Below are 13,134 nucleotides of genomic sequence, written 5' to 3' on the forward strand. Positions count from 1 at the left end.
GGACAGGTATCTAATCTCCATATTAATGATAAGGAAACTGAGGCACAAAGTAGTTAAGAAGTGATTTGCCCAAGGTCACACAGGAGGCAAGTGGGAGCACGGGATTAGAATCCAGGTCCTCTGAGTCTTAGACCCGTGGGCTCTATTCTCTATACTTGGATCTGCACCCTTTAAGCACTGATGTTCACCCCACCCTCATCCCCACAGCACTTTTATACATATACATACTTTATTTATATGGATGTATTTCCCCCTCGAGACTAAAAGCTCATTGTCAGGGGGGACTATGTCTACCAACTCTATTGCACTCTCCCGAGCACTTAGTACAGTGCTCTGAACACAATAAGCAGTCAATAAACACCATTGGTTGATTGTTAGATATATTTCTCCCTCTGGGCCAGGTGGAGATTTGAGCCAGACAAAACCCTGGACTGCCAACCTGCCAGAAAAATCCAAATTGGACTTGTCATTTCCAGATGGAGCACAGGCCTGGATGGAGGAGGGTTAGAATTGGTAAGGGGAAAAAAATTACACATTGAATTGTGTGGGTGGGAAGAGAATCCTCATGTACCCTCATTTAAGATCTTTTTTCTCTGAAGCAACTCAGGACAGCAAGCCCACTTCAGAATTATTGAATCCCTACATCTCTTACTCAGAAATAAAAGTCACTTCAGGGAAGGCTACTCCACAGGAAGCAGAATTGGCCAAGAGCTGGGAGTCAGCAGGAAGTTGATGACTCAGTCAACTCTGGAAGACCCTACAGCAAGGCAGAGAGCTTCCTGTCCTCAAGACTGGCCCTGGAGGAAAGCCCAAACCCATCCATCTCCAGGAGCGGAGAAGCAAGGTCTCTAAGAATTTAACAGAGGGCAACGAGGTGTGATGGCCTGGGGCTCATCGGGACCCAGTCCTCAAGAGAAAGGCTGGGGACCATTTACAATAGGTAAAAGATACCAAGTGCTAATGCCCGCTCTTTGAATGATAAAGGATGGAATACACATAATGAGGAATGTGTGTGCGTGTGTGTTGAGAGGGGGTAGGGGGAAATGGGCATCTTCATTGCTCAGGGACACTGTCAGTAAACCTGCATTTTTTTTTTAAATGGTATTTCTTAAATAATAATGTTGGTATTTGTTAAGCGCTTACTATGTGCCGAGCACTGTTCTAAGCGCTGGGGTAGACATAGGGGAATCAGGTTGTCCCACGTGGGGCTCACAGTCTTAATCCCCATTTTACAGATGAGGGAACTGAGGCACAGAGAAGTTAAGTGACTTGCCCACAGTCACACAGCCGACAAGTGGCAGAGCTGGGATTCGAACTCATGAGCCCTGACTCCAAAGCCCGTGCTCTTTCCACTGAGCCATGCTGCTTCTCTTAAATGCTTTCTATGTGCCAGGCACTGTACTAAGTACTGGGGTAAATACAAGATCATCAGGTTGGACACAGTCCATGTCCTACATGGGGCTCACAGTCTTAATCCCCATTTGAAGTGACTTGCCCAAGGCCTCACACAGCAGATAAATGGTGAAGCTGGGATTATTAATAACAGTGATGATAATGGTGGCAGTTAAATGCTTACTGTGTGCCAGGCACTGTACTAAGCACTGGGGTGGACACAAGCAAATTGGGTTGCATTCAGTCCCTGTCCCACATGGGGCTCCCAGTCTCGATCCCCATTTTACAGATGAGGTAACAGGCACAAAGAAGTGAAGTGACTTACCTAAGGTCACACAGCAGACAAGTGGAGGAGCTGGGATAAGAACCCACAACCTTCTGACTCCCAGGCCTGTGCTTTATCCACTAGGCCAGACTGCTTCTCTTGACCGCAAAGGTCATTAGGTACAGTGTGAGCGCTTAGTACAGTGTCTGGCATATAGTAAGCACTTAAATACCATCATTATTATTATTATTAGGTAACAAATAAATCTTATGGGATGGGTACATCCTGGGACAGCACCTCCACTCTCTCCATCTCCTTTTGCACTTTGTGTACATTATCTTTATACCCTATTATTTCCCCCTACCTGTAACTCATTTTAGTGTCTGTCTCTCCCGGTACACTGTAAACCTCTTGAGGGTAGGGCATTGTCTACTACTGTATACTCCCAAATGCTCCCCGTGCTCTGCACAGAATAAGCACCCCAATTCTATTGATTCACTGCCTATCAAGCTCAAGTGTTGGGGCAATCACTGATCATCCGGGAATTCTTCACTCAGGAATCCTGAATTTGTCTCTTCCCACTTCCAACTCACTGGACCACGAGTACACTTGTTGGTTGCTCAGTATGTACATGCAAACCCCACGTGGGACAACCTGATTACCTTGTATCTACCCCAGCGCTTAGAACACTGCTTGGCACATAGTAAGGGCTTTAAATACCAACCCTATTTTACATTCTAGTTTTTTTTTTTTTACTACCACCTATCATTTTGGCCTGTAAACCCCATTGCATATAGTATGCAAGTCATTAAGTCTTAAATACTATATCAGTAAAAAAATTATCGTAACCTAAAACACTCTGGGGTATCTCTTTGTTGCCATACACCCTGGGAATGGAACCTAGTTGAAGAAAGGAAACTGGATTGAAAAAACCCAGGACCAGAGTTACGATTTTAAAAACAAACAAAAACCAAAAGCCTCACCACAACTACCTTTTTTTTTTTTTTTTTTTTTTTACATTATGGGCTCCACTCTCTCAATTCAACATTTCCACCCAAACGAGCCCTGTCTTCCTATTGACTTTTCCTATCACTGCAGACAGAACTACCATCCTCCCTGTCTCAAGCCCATAACCTTAGCATTATCCTCGACTCATCACTCCCCTTCAATCTGTCACTAAATCCTGCCGGTTCAACCTTCATGACAATGCTAAAATCCACCCTTTCTTCTCCATCCAAACTGCTACCACGTTAATCCAAGCATTTATCCTATCCCACCTAGATTACTCTATCAGCCTCTTTACTGACCTCCCTGCCTCCTGTCTCTCCCCTCTCCTGTCTGCTGCCTGATCATTTTTCTGTATTCAGTTCGTGTTTTCCTACTCAAGAAGCTCCAGCGGTTGTTTGCCCACTTCCAAACAGAAACCATCAGTTTTAATTCCCTCAATCACCTTGCTCCCTCCTACCTCACCTTGCAACTCTCCTGCTACAACCCAGTCCACATACTTCGCTCCTCTACTGCCAACCAATTCACTGTACCTCGATCTTGCCTATCTTGCTGCCAATCACTCACACACATCCTGCCTCTGGCCTGGAACACCCTCCCTTTTTTATATCTGGCAGACAATTACTCTCCCCACTTTCAAAGCCTTATTGAAGGCACATCTCCAAGAGGCCCTCATTTCCCTTTTTCACCCCGCTCCCTGTGTCACCCTGACTTACCCCCTTTATTCACCACCCCCACAGCACATATGTGCATATGCAGCGTGGCTCAGTGGAAAGAGCCCGGGCTTGGGAGTCAGAGGTCATGGGTTCGAATTCCAGCTCCGCCACTTGTCAGCTGTGTGACTGTGGGCAAGTCACTTTACTTCTCTGTGCCTCAATTACCTCATCTGTAAAATGGGGATTAACTGTGAACCTCACGTGGGACATCCTGATTACCCTGTATCTACCCTAGCGCTTAGAACAGTGCTCAGCACATAGTAAGCACTTAAATACCAATATTATTAATTTATTTACATTTATGTCTGACCCCCTCTAGAAAAGCAGTATGGCTTAGTGGATATAGCATGGGCCTGGGAGTCAGGTGGTCAAGTGTTCTAATGCTGACTCCACCATGTCTGCTGTGTGACTTTGGGCAAATCATTTCACTTCTCTGGGCCTCAGTTTCCTCATCTGTAAAATGGGGATTAAGAGTGTGAGCCCCATATGGGACAGGGACTGTGTCCATCTTGATTAACTTGGTTCTACCCCAGTGTTTAGAACAGTGCTTGGCACATAGTAAGTGTTTAACAAGTACCATAATTATTATTATTAGACCATAAGCTCACTGTGAGCAGGGAATGTGTCTGTTATATTGTTGTGTTGTACTATCCCAAGCGTTTAATACAGTGCCCTGCACACAGTAAACACTCAATAAATGACTGATTGCCTCCCTGCCTCTTATCCATACTTCACTCTGCTGCCCAGATCATTTTTCTACAAGTGTTCAGTCCATGTTTCCCCACTCCTCAAGAACCTCCAGTGGTTGCCCATCAACTGCTGCAAACAGAAGCTCCTTACCATTGGCTTTAAAGCAGTCAGCTCACCCCCTCCTACCTTACCTCTCTGATTTCCTACTACAACCCAACCCTCATGCTTCTTTCCTCTGATGCCAACCTAGTCACTGGACCTCAATCTCCTCTATCTCACCACCGACCCCTCATCCACATCCTGCCTCTGGTCTGGTATTCCCACCCTATTAATATCCAACGGACAATCGCTCTTCCCCACCTTCAAAGCCATATTAAGATCACATTTCTAAGAGCCTTTCCCTGATTAGGTCCTCATTTCCTCTTTTCCCACCTCCTACTGCATCACCCTTGTATTTGGATTTCACTTATATTGTCTGTCACCCCCTCTAGACTATAAGCTCCTTGTCGGAAGGAGATGTATTTACCAACTCTATTATATTGTATTCTCCCAAGTGCTTAGGACAGTGCTCTCCAGTCAATACGTGTTCAATACAATTGATAAAAAATGAAAGCTTTTGAGCATTTTAATGCACTTGGCAGCAAACTGCCACTCAAGCATTTATCCTAGATAGAGGTGTTTCTCTTCCAGCAGTTTGCAATGAGGAGAGTGATACTGGGGAGGAAGTGGTGAGAGCTGAAGGTCATGGAGCAGAGACGTTGCAGTTGAGTGCTCAGTAGCTCTGAATTCCACAGGTCCTCAAAACTTATACCCCAAAGACACATCTTGACCAGGATTCTAGAAGAGACCTGCTTTGAATCCAGATTCCTTTAAGTGGACAATATAAGAGCTAGGAATCCAGAATAGTCAAGGAGAGAAAATGGCATCACAGGGTACTGAGTGCTGTGGGTAGGAGGATAGGGAGTACGAAGTAATCCAGATCAACTTCGACAGTACGCAAAATGGAGTGAAAGCTTGTCTCCTGAGAAGCAACGTGGCCTAGAGGATAGAACATGGGCCTGGGAGTCAGGAGGACTTGGGCTCTAAACCCGGCTCTGCCGACTGTCTTCTGTGTGACCTTGAGCAAGTTAACTTCCCCGTGCCTCTGTTACCTCATCTGTAAAATGGGGATTGAGACTGTGAGCCCCATGTGGGACATGAACTGTGTCCCACCTGATTAGTTTGTAACTACCCCAGCGCTTGGTACAGTGTCCGGCACATAAAAAGCGCTTAACAAATACCATTAAAAACTACCATAAAAAAGGTTTTGAAGATAGAAGGGCTCAAAGGAGGCAGACCAAGCCATGGAGTCAAGTGGCTTCCACCTGACTCCACACCAAACAACTCTCTACAGAGGGATCCATAAAGTATTTTGCCACTGTAGAAACAGAAGGAAAGACCCAACTCACCCCTGGTTTGTGGGTCTCCGAGGTAAACCACCTCCACCCGTTCCCTCCTTCCTTCCTGGATTGGGCCACCCCTCTTCCTGCCATAGTGAAATCTTGAACAAAACCACCACCAGACGTATTCTTGAGGGAGACAGGAACCTGAATCACCAGAAGCTACAATTTACTACCACTCCAGTACTTTTTAACTCTTCTCTTTCCAAGAAACATCACAAACCCATACTTTAATTTCAACAGCTTTATTTGTAAATTGACAATGACCCCCACCCACCCCCACCCCCCAACAAAGAATTAACAAAATCCAAGCAAACCCATTCAGGACCCTTAAAAAAAAAAAAAGCCACACACAACCAACTGAACAAGGGGAAACAAACACGTTTTCTGAAAGGAATTGGGAGTTGTCAGTAAACATCATGGCTGACTTACACAGTCAAGTCACACACCAGTTTAACAAGTAACCCCAGTGCCCCTCATCTCTCTGTTGCTAACCAAAGAATGGTCCCAGCCTCAAATAGCAGCTTCTTTCTACCCCTCTCCCCTTGTCAAGTACCACCGCTGTAAAGCACCTTCACAATAAGGTAGATGTGTCTCCAGCAGAGAGGAACAGGTTGCAGTCACAGTTAATCTGTGCCTTCTGCAGGGATGGTAGACAGAGGGAAAACGTTCTGTCTTGATTCTTAACTTCCAGAAAGGACTGAGTTATTTTTCCTTCTTCCCATAAAGATTTCTCTTCAATTCCCCTTCAGCTGTGACTCATAGAAAAAACCAGATGAGAATAGGCTCAGTCTGCAGTTCCGTGAAAGGGGGAAGAGGGGATTTCCCACAGCCCAGTGGCTTTGGTAACCCACAGAGCAGCATAGGACCCTGATCTTCACTTCCCTTTCTGGGTTAAGTGACTCATCCAGAGACACACATACAACCTACCCACCCACCTCCCTGGGGTGTATCACACCCACAAACGTTTAAGGCAGCATCAACAGGAAGCTTCCTACCTCCTTCAGACGGGCTATGATGTAATTATGATCATATGAGCAAGTGTTTCATTACAGGCTGTGAATGCCTGGAATATTTTTTTCTTCACCACAAAGAAAAAAAAAAAGAAGAGGCCTCCGACAGAAGCAGGCAATGCAAGGTTTTTTTAAAGTTAAAACCTGAGAGATGAAATTACAATTAAAAAAAATATCAAGACTAGGTAGAAGTGTCCGTCTATCTCCCACCGACGTTGTAAGGATTCACTTTAAACTCTGAACAGGGCCCCACACCTCCAGCTTCCCGAAACCCTCACTCACCACAGACAAACATACTCACTGCCTTGTGGAGGGAGGTGGGGAGAAAAGAGAGGGGAGAGAGGAGGACGACGGCTGACTGACATAAGAACATTTTAAGTTAAGGAAAGAAAAAAGAAACGATCACATTATTCAATAGCACCATTTGATGCCTCTTTGAGAAGAAGAAGAAGAAGAAGAAGAAAGCAAGAGGCGGATCTTATTTTAAAAAGAAGATCCCGCCAAGGACCCGCCAGCCTCTCATTTGTCTCGTCAGGATCAATGTCGAGGCGGGGGGGTGGGGGGAAGGGGGGGACGGGACATGGGGTGGCTTTCCGGGCCTTTCGTGTGGCGCCACTTTTTCCTCTCCCGGGTTCCCTCCCCCACAGTCTGAGGGAAACGGGTCTCCGGGAGGGCTCCGCCAAAGTCTCTGGGCTCTTCTCTGATTCTTCCCGGAGCCGAGGGTCTGGCCCGAACTATAGCAGCACTTCTCAGCGTCTCTTCTTGGTTTACCCAAGAGGAGGGGACCGTGGGATGGCAACAGTCCGCCACTCGGCCCCCCTCTTCCCTCGTCCCCCCCCCCGCCCCCCCGATAAGGGCCCTCCAAATCCTCCACCAGCCGCCGGGGGCCCGTCCCCCCGTCCCGGATCCCGTCTTCCGGACCCTCAGCAAAGCCGACTCGCCTCCCCCAAGAGGAGGGGAAGGCAGGTCCCGGGGACTTTGGGGTGGTGGGGGGAGGCTCTGTCCTCTCTCTTCTCGTCACCATCAATCTCCTACCCTCCAAATCACTCGGGGGAGGGGGCGGATGGGGTGGGGAGGATGGTCTCCGGCCAAAGCTCCGGTTGCAGTTCCGCGGGCCGAGGGGCTCAAGTTAGAAGGCCACCACCGCTCGTACCAAGATGCTGATCATACCGTCGCCCTGGCGACACACCGGCTTGGTGTCGCACGAGGGTGGGGGGGCGTTGACTTTAGTGCCACCCCCCTGGGGGCTCAGAATGCCCGAGAAGCTCTTCTGGAGGATTTGGGCCAGGCTAGGAAAAGGACCCTCCTCTTGTGGCTGCCTCCGGTCCGTGGCCCCGGCTTCGCCTTTTTCCTCTTCCAGCTGCTTCTCCACTTCCAGTCTCGCCTTCTTACTCGGGACCAGGCTGGCTTCGCCCCCTTGGCCCAGACTGCTGCTCCGCCGCTTGCGGTTGGGTTTCACCGAATGCCGCGGGGGCGCGGAGACAGAGGAGGGCAGGCGGCCACAAGAAGTGGCGACCGGTTCCCCCGGGGCGGGCTGGGCTCCACTCGCCTCTTGCGTCTCCATGGGCTCCGGCGCTGGCTCTTCTGAGACTTGTTGCAAACCGGGGGCTGCCGCGGGCGCCGCTAGCGTCTCTCCCTCTGGCTGGGGAAGGCTGGGGAGCACTTCTGCCTCCGTTTGCATGGACATCAAGGACTCGTCGGTTTCCACCTTGGCAGAGAGATAGAGCTCCCGGGCGCTCCGCATGACAAGCGAGAGCTGCAAGCTCCGATGCAACCGCAGGCCACCGCGCTGCATGCGCGAGTGATACATCTTCCACACGGACATGGTCATGATGCGCTGTGCTTCCTTCTGCACCTCCATCCTGAGAGGGAGGCAGAGCGAGAGGGCACAAGGAGGGTAGGTTTAGAGTGGTTCTCTTCGCGCGAACAGAGTCAGGAAGGGAACGGGGGCTAACGCCTTCTTTACAAGGTCAGGGCAAATGGGGAGTAACGGTGCGGGGCGCCCCTCCACCACCAAAACTCCGCTCGCTATCCGTACCTCTTACCCCCAGCTCCTGAGGTCCTCAGACTGCAAGGGCGTCGAAAGCTAGATGCACCGACCCTCCCGCCGACACGACATCCACCCGGACTGAGCCGGTCTCCGCTCAACGCTCAGGCTTTTATATACTAAGTTGCGTCAGCGGCGGGCAGCCCCGCCCAATCACAGGGAAGCATCCGGACTTTCCAACGCGCCATCGGAGAGGCCCTTTAAAGGGACGGAACGGAAATACAGCTAGACGCGTAGTAGGGGGAGGGAGATGGTGGGCCAAAGGCGGGGAAATAAGTGTGTGTGAGGGGGGAACTCCTCCCCCCTCCTCTCTTCGTGCTTCTCCAAAACGAACAGTCTGACCCGTTGTTCACCTTTTGCTTGTTATCTTGGTGCGATCGACTCTGGGCTTATCTATTAGCCGAGCACGATTTGGGGCGGGAAAACGGGGGAGTGAGGGTGTGCATTTGTCCCTGCCCCCGGGAATCTCCGTAGTGTCGTGTGGCGTGCATGTGTCTGCTTAACCTCTGCAGTGATCGAGGTTATCTGAACGAGTGTAAACTAAACCGTACAAGGCTATCTGCATTTTATAAAATGCCCCCCACCGAGAATCCGACGGAACCTGCCCTTGCGGTCATTTCTTTCGGTAAACTTTGAGCTTGTTATTTATTTACCTAACCTAGAAAAACAAAAACCTGCCACTGAGGCAAGTGCGCAAGATCTTTTCATGCACGAGGTTTTTAACCCTGCCCGACTAAGGTAAATGCGAATCCTCTCAGCGGATTGATTCTTCTCTTCGCGCCCCCCCCCACCTAAATTGTAGGAAAGAAATCCCACCAAGCAATCGATGTGTAACAGATTTGCACAAAATGTAAGAATCGTATATTTGTGGACCATCTCTCCTGAAATGGATATGTAGTGTTTTCAGGTCATACACCTTGCTTTGCAACCAAAATAAATGGAAAGTATCCGCACCAAAACATTCCTGAAAGATTTACCGTTCAATTGCATTTCTGATAAACATATCCTACAAATTAGAATTCAACCGTGAAGTTAATGCATCATAGTATTTGCCTTTTATTTTCCAATTCTTCCTGCGCTTGAATGCTCATTCAACGGCAGGCAGGTGATGGCGTGCATTTATACACGTGCAAAATTGAGCACACGTTCAAGAAGCAGACCAGTGTATCGCAGTGGGGAGGGGGTGCCTGTGTGGGCAACGTGGGTGTTCCCGCGTTCACATGCATGCAACATATGCCTGTGCAAACCAAATCCTTTTCCGCCTAAAAGGCGGTTCGCGGGAAGAGTGGCGGCAACAGTTTAGCGTTATGGTGAGCAGTTGTGCCAAGTGCTTTGAAAATAAAAACTGTCAGGCTAAAAGACAATCCATTCCTGTCGCGCTCCCGACTTGCTTCTGTTCTAGGGTGATATCTCAAGAAGGAAAAGGGGGACTGACAGAGACATTTTTTTTAAAAAAAGCGTTCTCTTCAGAGAAGCAGCGTGGCCCAGTGGAAAGAGCCCGGGCTTGGGAGTCAGAGGTCACGGGTTCGAATCCCGGCTCTGCCACTTGTCAGCTCTGTGACTGTGGGCAAGTCACTTTACTTTTCGGTGTCTCGGTTACCTCATCTGTCTAATGGGGATTAACCGTGAGCCTCAAGTGGGACAACCTGATTTCCCCGGATCTACCCCAGCGCTTAGAACAGTGCTCTGCACGTAATAAGCGCTTAACAAATACCAACATCGTTATTATAATTTACCTAATGTAGCCAGATTGATATCTTCCAGGGAGGAAAGGCAGGGAGCAGAAACATCCAACTCCTCCCGTCAAAGAGGCTGGAGAAAATAACAGGCCAGAGCAGGGGACATGCAACAGTCTGCTGACCTCTCTTCTTTCCGCCCCTCCCTTCGAGGTTTCTGCTTGTGTACCTTTACCCCCCTCCCTTTCAGTCCTCTTCCCCTCCCCCCTGGCGCGGTCCCTTTAAGGGGAAGGAGGACCCGCCCCTTCTGACGCCAAGGTGCATTCCCGCTACCCTCGGCCGGCTCCCGTTTCCATGACTATATTAGGTAACCATGACGTCCGGCGGGTGAGGGGTTAGAGTCGCCGTGGGCTATCCGCCCAGCTGTCGTCCTCGTTTCCTCTTGCCATATAAGGTCACGGGCCCGGCCTCCCCATTGCAGTCAATGGGAAACCTTCCTTCCGGCGGCCGAGGAGACTGATCCACTGCCTACTCCCCCTCTCCTCTTTGAGAATTACTAGCCGAGGAAAGAGGGCCGGAGGGGCTACCGTTATTCCGCCGTCGACGCCTGGCTCACGTCCTCCCGCTGTCCTGGAATGCCCTCCCTCCTCACCTCTGCCAAACTATCTTCCCCTCTTCAAAGCCCTACTGAGAGCTCGGCTCCTCCGAGAGGCCTTCCCAGACTGAGCTTCCCCTTTTCCCTCTGCTGCCTCTCTGCCCCCCCCTTCACCTCAGCCCCCTTTCCCTCTGCTCCTCCCCTTCTCCCTTCCTCTCCCCTCAGCACTGTGCTCAGTTGTATATATTTTTATTACCCTACTTTGTTAATGTGGTGTACATCCCCTTGATTCTATTTATTGCGATTAAGTTGTCTTGTTTTTGTCCGTCTTCCCCGATTAGACTGTAAGCCCGTCAATGGGCAGGGATTGTCTCTATCTGTTGCCGAATGGTACATTCCAAGCACTTAGTACGGCGCTCTGCACATAGTAAGCGCTCAATAAATACTATTGAATGAATGAATGCCCCCTCGGAGATGACCTTTCAACTGAGAAACTTCCCCGGAAAAGGCTGTCTGCTAAGGAGAGTGTTTTTTCCACAGGTCCCCTTGCTCCTCTTCCATAGAGAGGGTAGTGCTAACCACCTGAGGGAGGCTGGACACAGACACGAGGGTTGGATAACCCCGGGAGGCTTGGAAGTCTTCCATCCATGCCAAGGAGGGGGTGCGTGGCGGGGAGAACAGAGCAAAGACTACGTGAGGCCCCTTAAACTGCTTCTATGTTTTTTTAAAAAATGAAAAAATAAAGTTAAGTGTTGGTATTTAAGTGCTTACTACGTGCAGAGCACTGTTCTAAGTGCTGGGGTAGATACAGGGTAATCAGGTTGTTCCATGTGAGGCTCACAGTCTTCATCCCCATTTTACAGATGAGGGAACTGAGGCCCAGAGAAGTGAAGTGACTTGCCCACAGTCACACAGCTGACAAGTGGTAGAGCTGGGATTTGAACCCATGACCTCTGACTCCCAAGCCCGTGCTCTTTCCACTGAGCCACGCTGACAAGAGGGACAGGGTTAGAGGGGGAAAGTAGCCCCTCTGGAGTACCTCATTCCTCAAACCCCTGCAACATCTAGCACTTATGGTCATAGGTGCATAATCTATCAATGGTATTTATTGAGCACTTATTAGGGACAGAGCACTATATTAAGTGCTTGGGAGAGTACAATATAATGTAAACAGACACATTCCCTGCCCACAATGAGCTTACAGTCTAGAGGGGCAAAGAGACATTAATGTAAATAAATTACAGATATGTACATAAGTGCTGTGGGGCTTGCAGGGGGATGAACAAAGGGAGCAAGTCAGGGTGACGGTGGTGGGGGAAGAGGGAAGGGGGAAGGTGTCTTGGAGGAGATGTGTCTTCAATAAGGCTTTGAAGGAGGGGAGAGTAATTGTCACATTTGTGGAGGGAGGGTGTTCCAGAGCAGAGGCAGGACATGGGCCAGGGGTCGGTGGCGAGATAGGTGGGATCGAGGTACAGTAAGAAGGTTAACATTAGAGGAACGAAGTGCACGGGCTGGGTAATAGGAGAGTAATGAGGTGAGGTAAGAGGGGGCAAGGTGATTGAGTGCTTTAAAGCTAATGGTGAGGAGTACCTGTCCCACATGGGACTCACAGTCTGTGAGGGAAGGAAAGGAGATATTTTATCCCCATTTTACAGATAAGGGAACAGAGGCACAGAGTAGTTATAACTTGCCGAAGGTCATCCAGCAGGCAGGTGGTAGACCTGGGACTAAAACCCCTGTCTCCTGCCTCCCATGCTCTTTCCCTTAGGGTGTACTGCCTGTATCTCATCTGGAGGCTGATATCTTCCCAGGGAGGATTGCTACCAAGACTCCTTTCTGTCCCCTCCTTTTTCTAAAACAGAAAAGGGATTTGGAAGGATTGGCTTATGCTATTAAAAGAAATCTTCAAAATGCATACTTTATTTCAACCTCCATTCATTGATTAATCATATTTATTGAGCACTTACTGTGTGCAGATCATTGTACTAAGCGCTTGGGAGAGTATAGTACAACAATAAACAGACACATTCCCTGCCCTCAATGAACTTACAGTCTAGAGGAGGGGGGAATCAGATATCAATACAAAAAATAAATTAAAGATATGTACATAAAGTTGTGGGCTTGGGAGAGGGAAAGAGCTAAGGGAGCAAGTCAGAGTAATGCAGAAGGGAGTAGGAGATGAAGAAAGCATGGGGGGGACTTACTCTGGGAAGTCCTGTTATGTCATGAGCTTCCTAAACCTCGTCTCTCTTGCCCCAACCGAGCTTCCTCGGCCCTGGGGATTCAACAGTTAGCA

The 13,134-nt window shown here is 49.1% G+C and overlaps 1 protein-coding gene across 9 annotated transcripts in view; it reads right to left on the reverse strand.

The window, feature by feature from the left end:
- The window catches only part of IER2 (immediate early response 2), a 70,144-nt gene extending 59,699 nt beyond the window's left edge, over window positions 1–10,445 (reverse strand). The window contains exons 1-2 of one of the 9 annotated variants that reach the window (XR_003755405.2): window positions 8,559–8,795; window positions 5,517–5,654 (exon numbers count right to left, since the gene is read on the reverse strand). Coding sequence is in view for 3 of the 9 variants with exons in the window: in XM_029052660.2 (XP_028908493.1) it covers window positions 7,650–8,381 (732 nt within the window). In the remaining 6 variants the exon portion in view is untranslated. Of the gene's footprint in view, window positions 1–5,516; window positions 5,655–5,807; window positions 8,383–8,558; window positions 8,803–10,303 lie in introns of those variants that run through there. The other 8 variants (XM_029052660.2, XM_001509888.4, XM_007669340.3 and 5 more) reach the window with 8 other exon arrangements.
- Window positions 10,446–13,134: the final 2,689 nt, after the last annotated feature.

Source organism: Ornithorhynchus anatinus, chromosome X2, assembly GCF_004115215.2.
Source record: "Ornithorhynchus anatinus isolate Pmale09 chromosome X2, mOrnAna1.pri.v4, whole genome shotgun sequence".
Lineage (NCBI taxonomy): Eukaryota > Metazoa > Chordata > Mammalia > Monotremata > Ornithorhynchidae > Ornithorhynchus > Ornithorhynchus anatinus.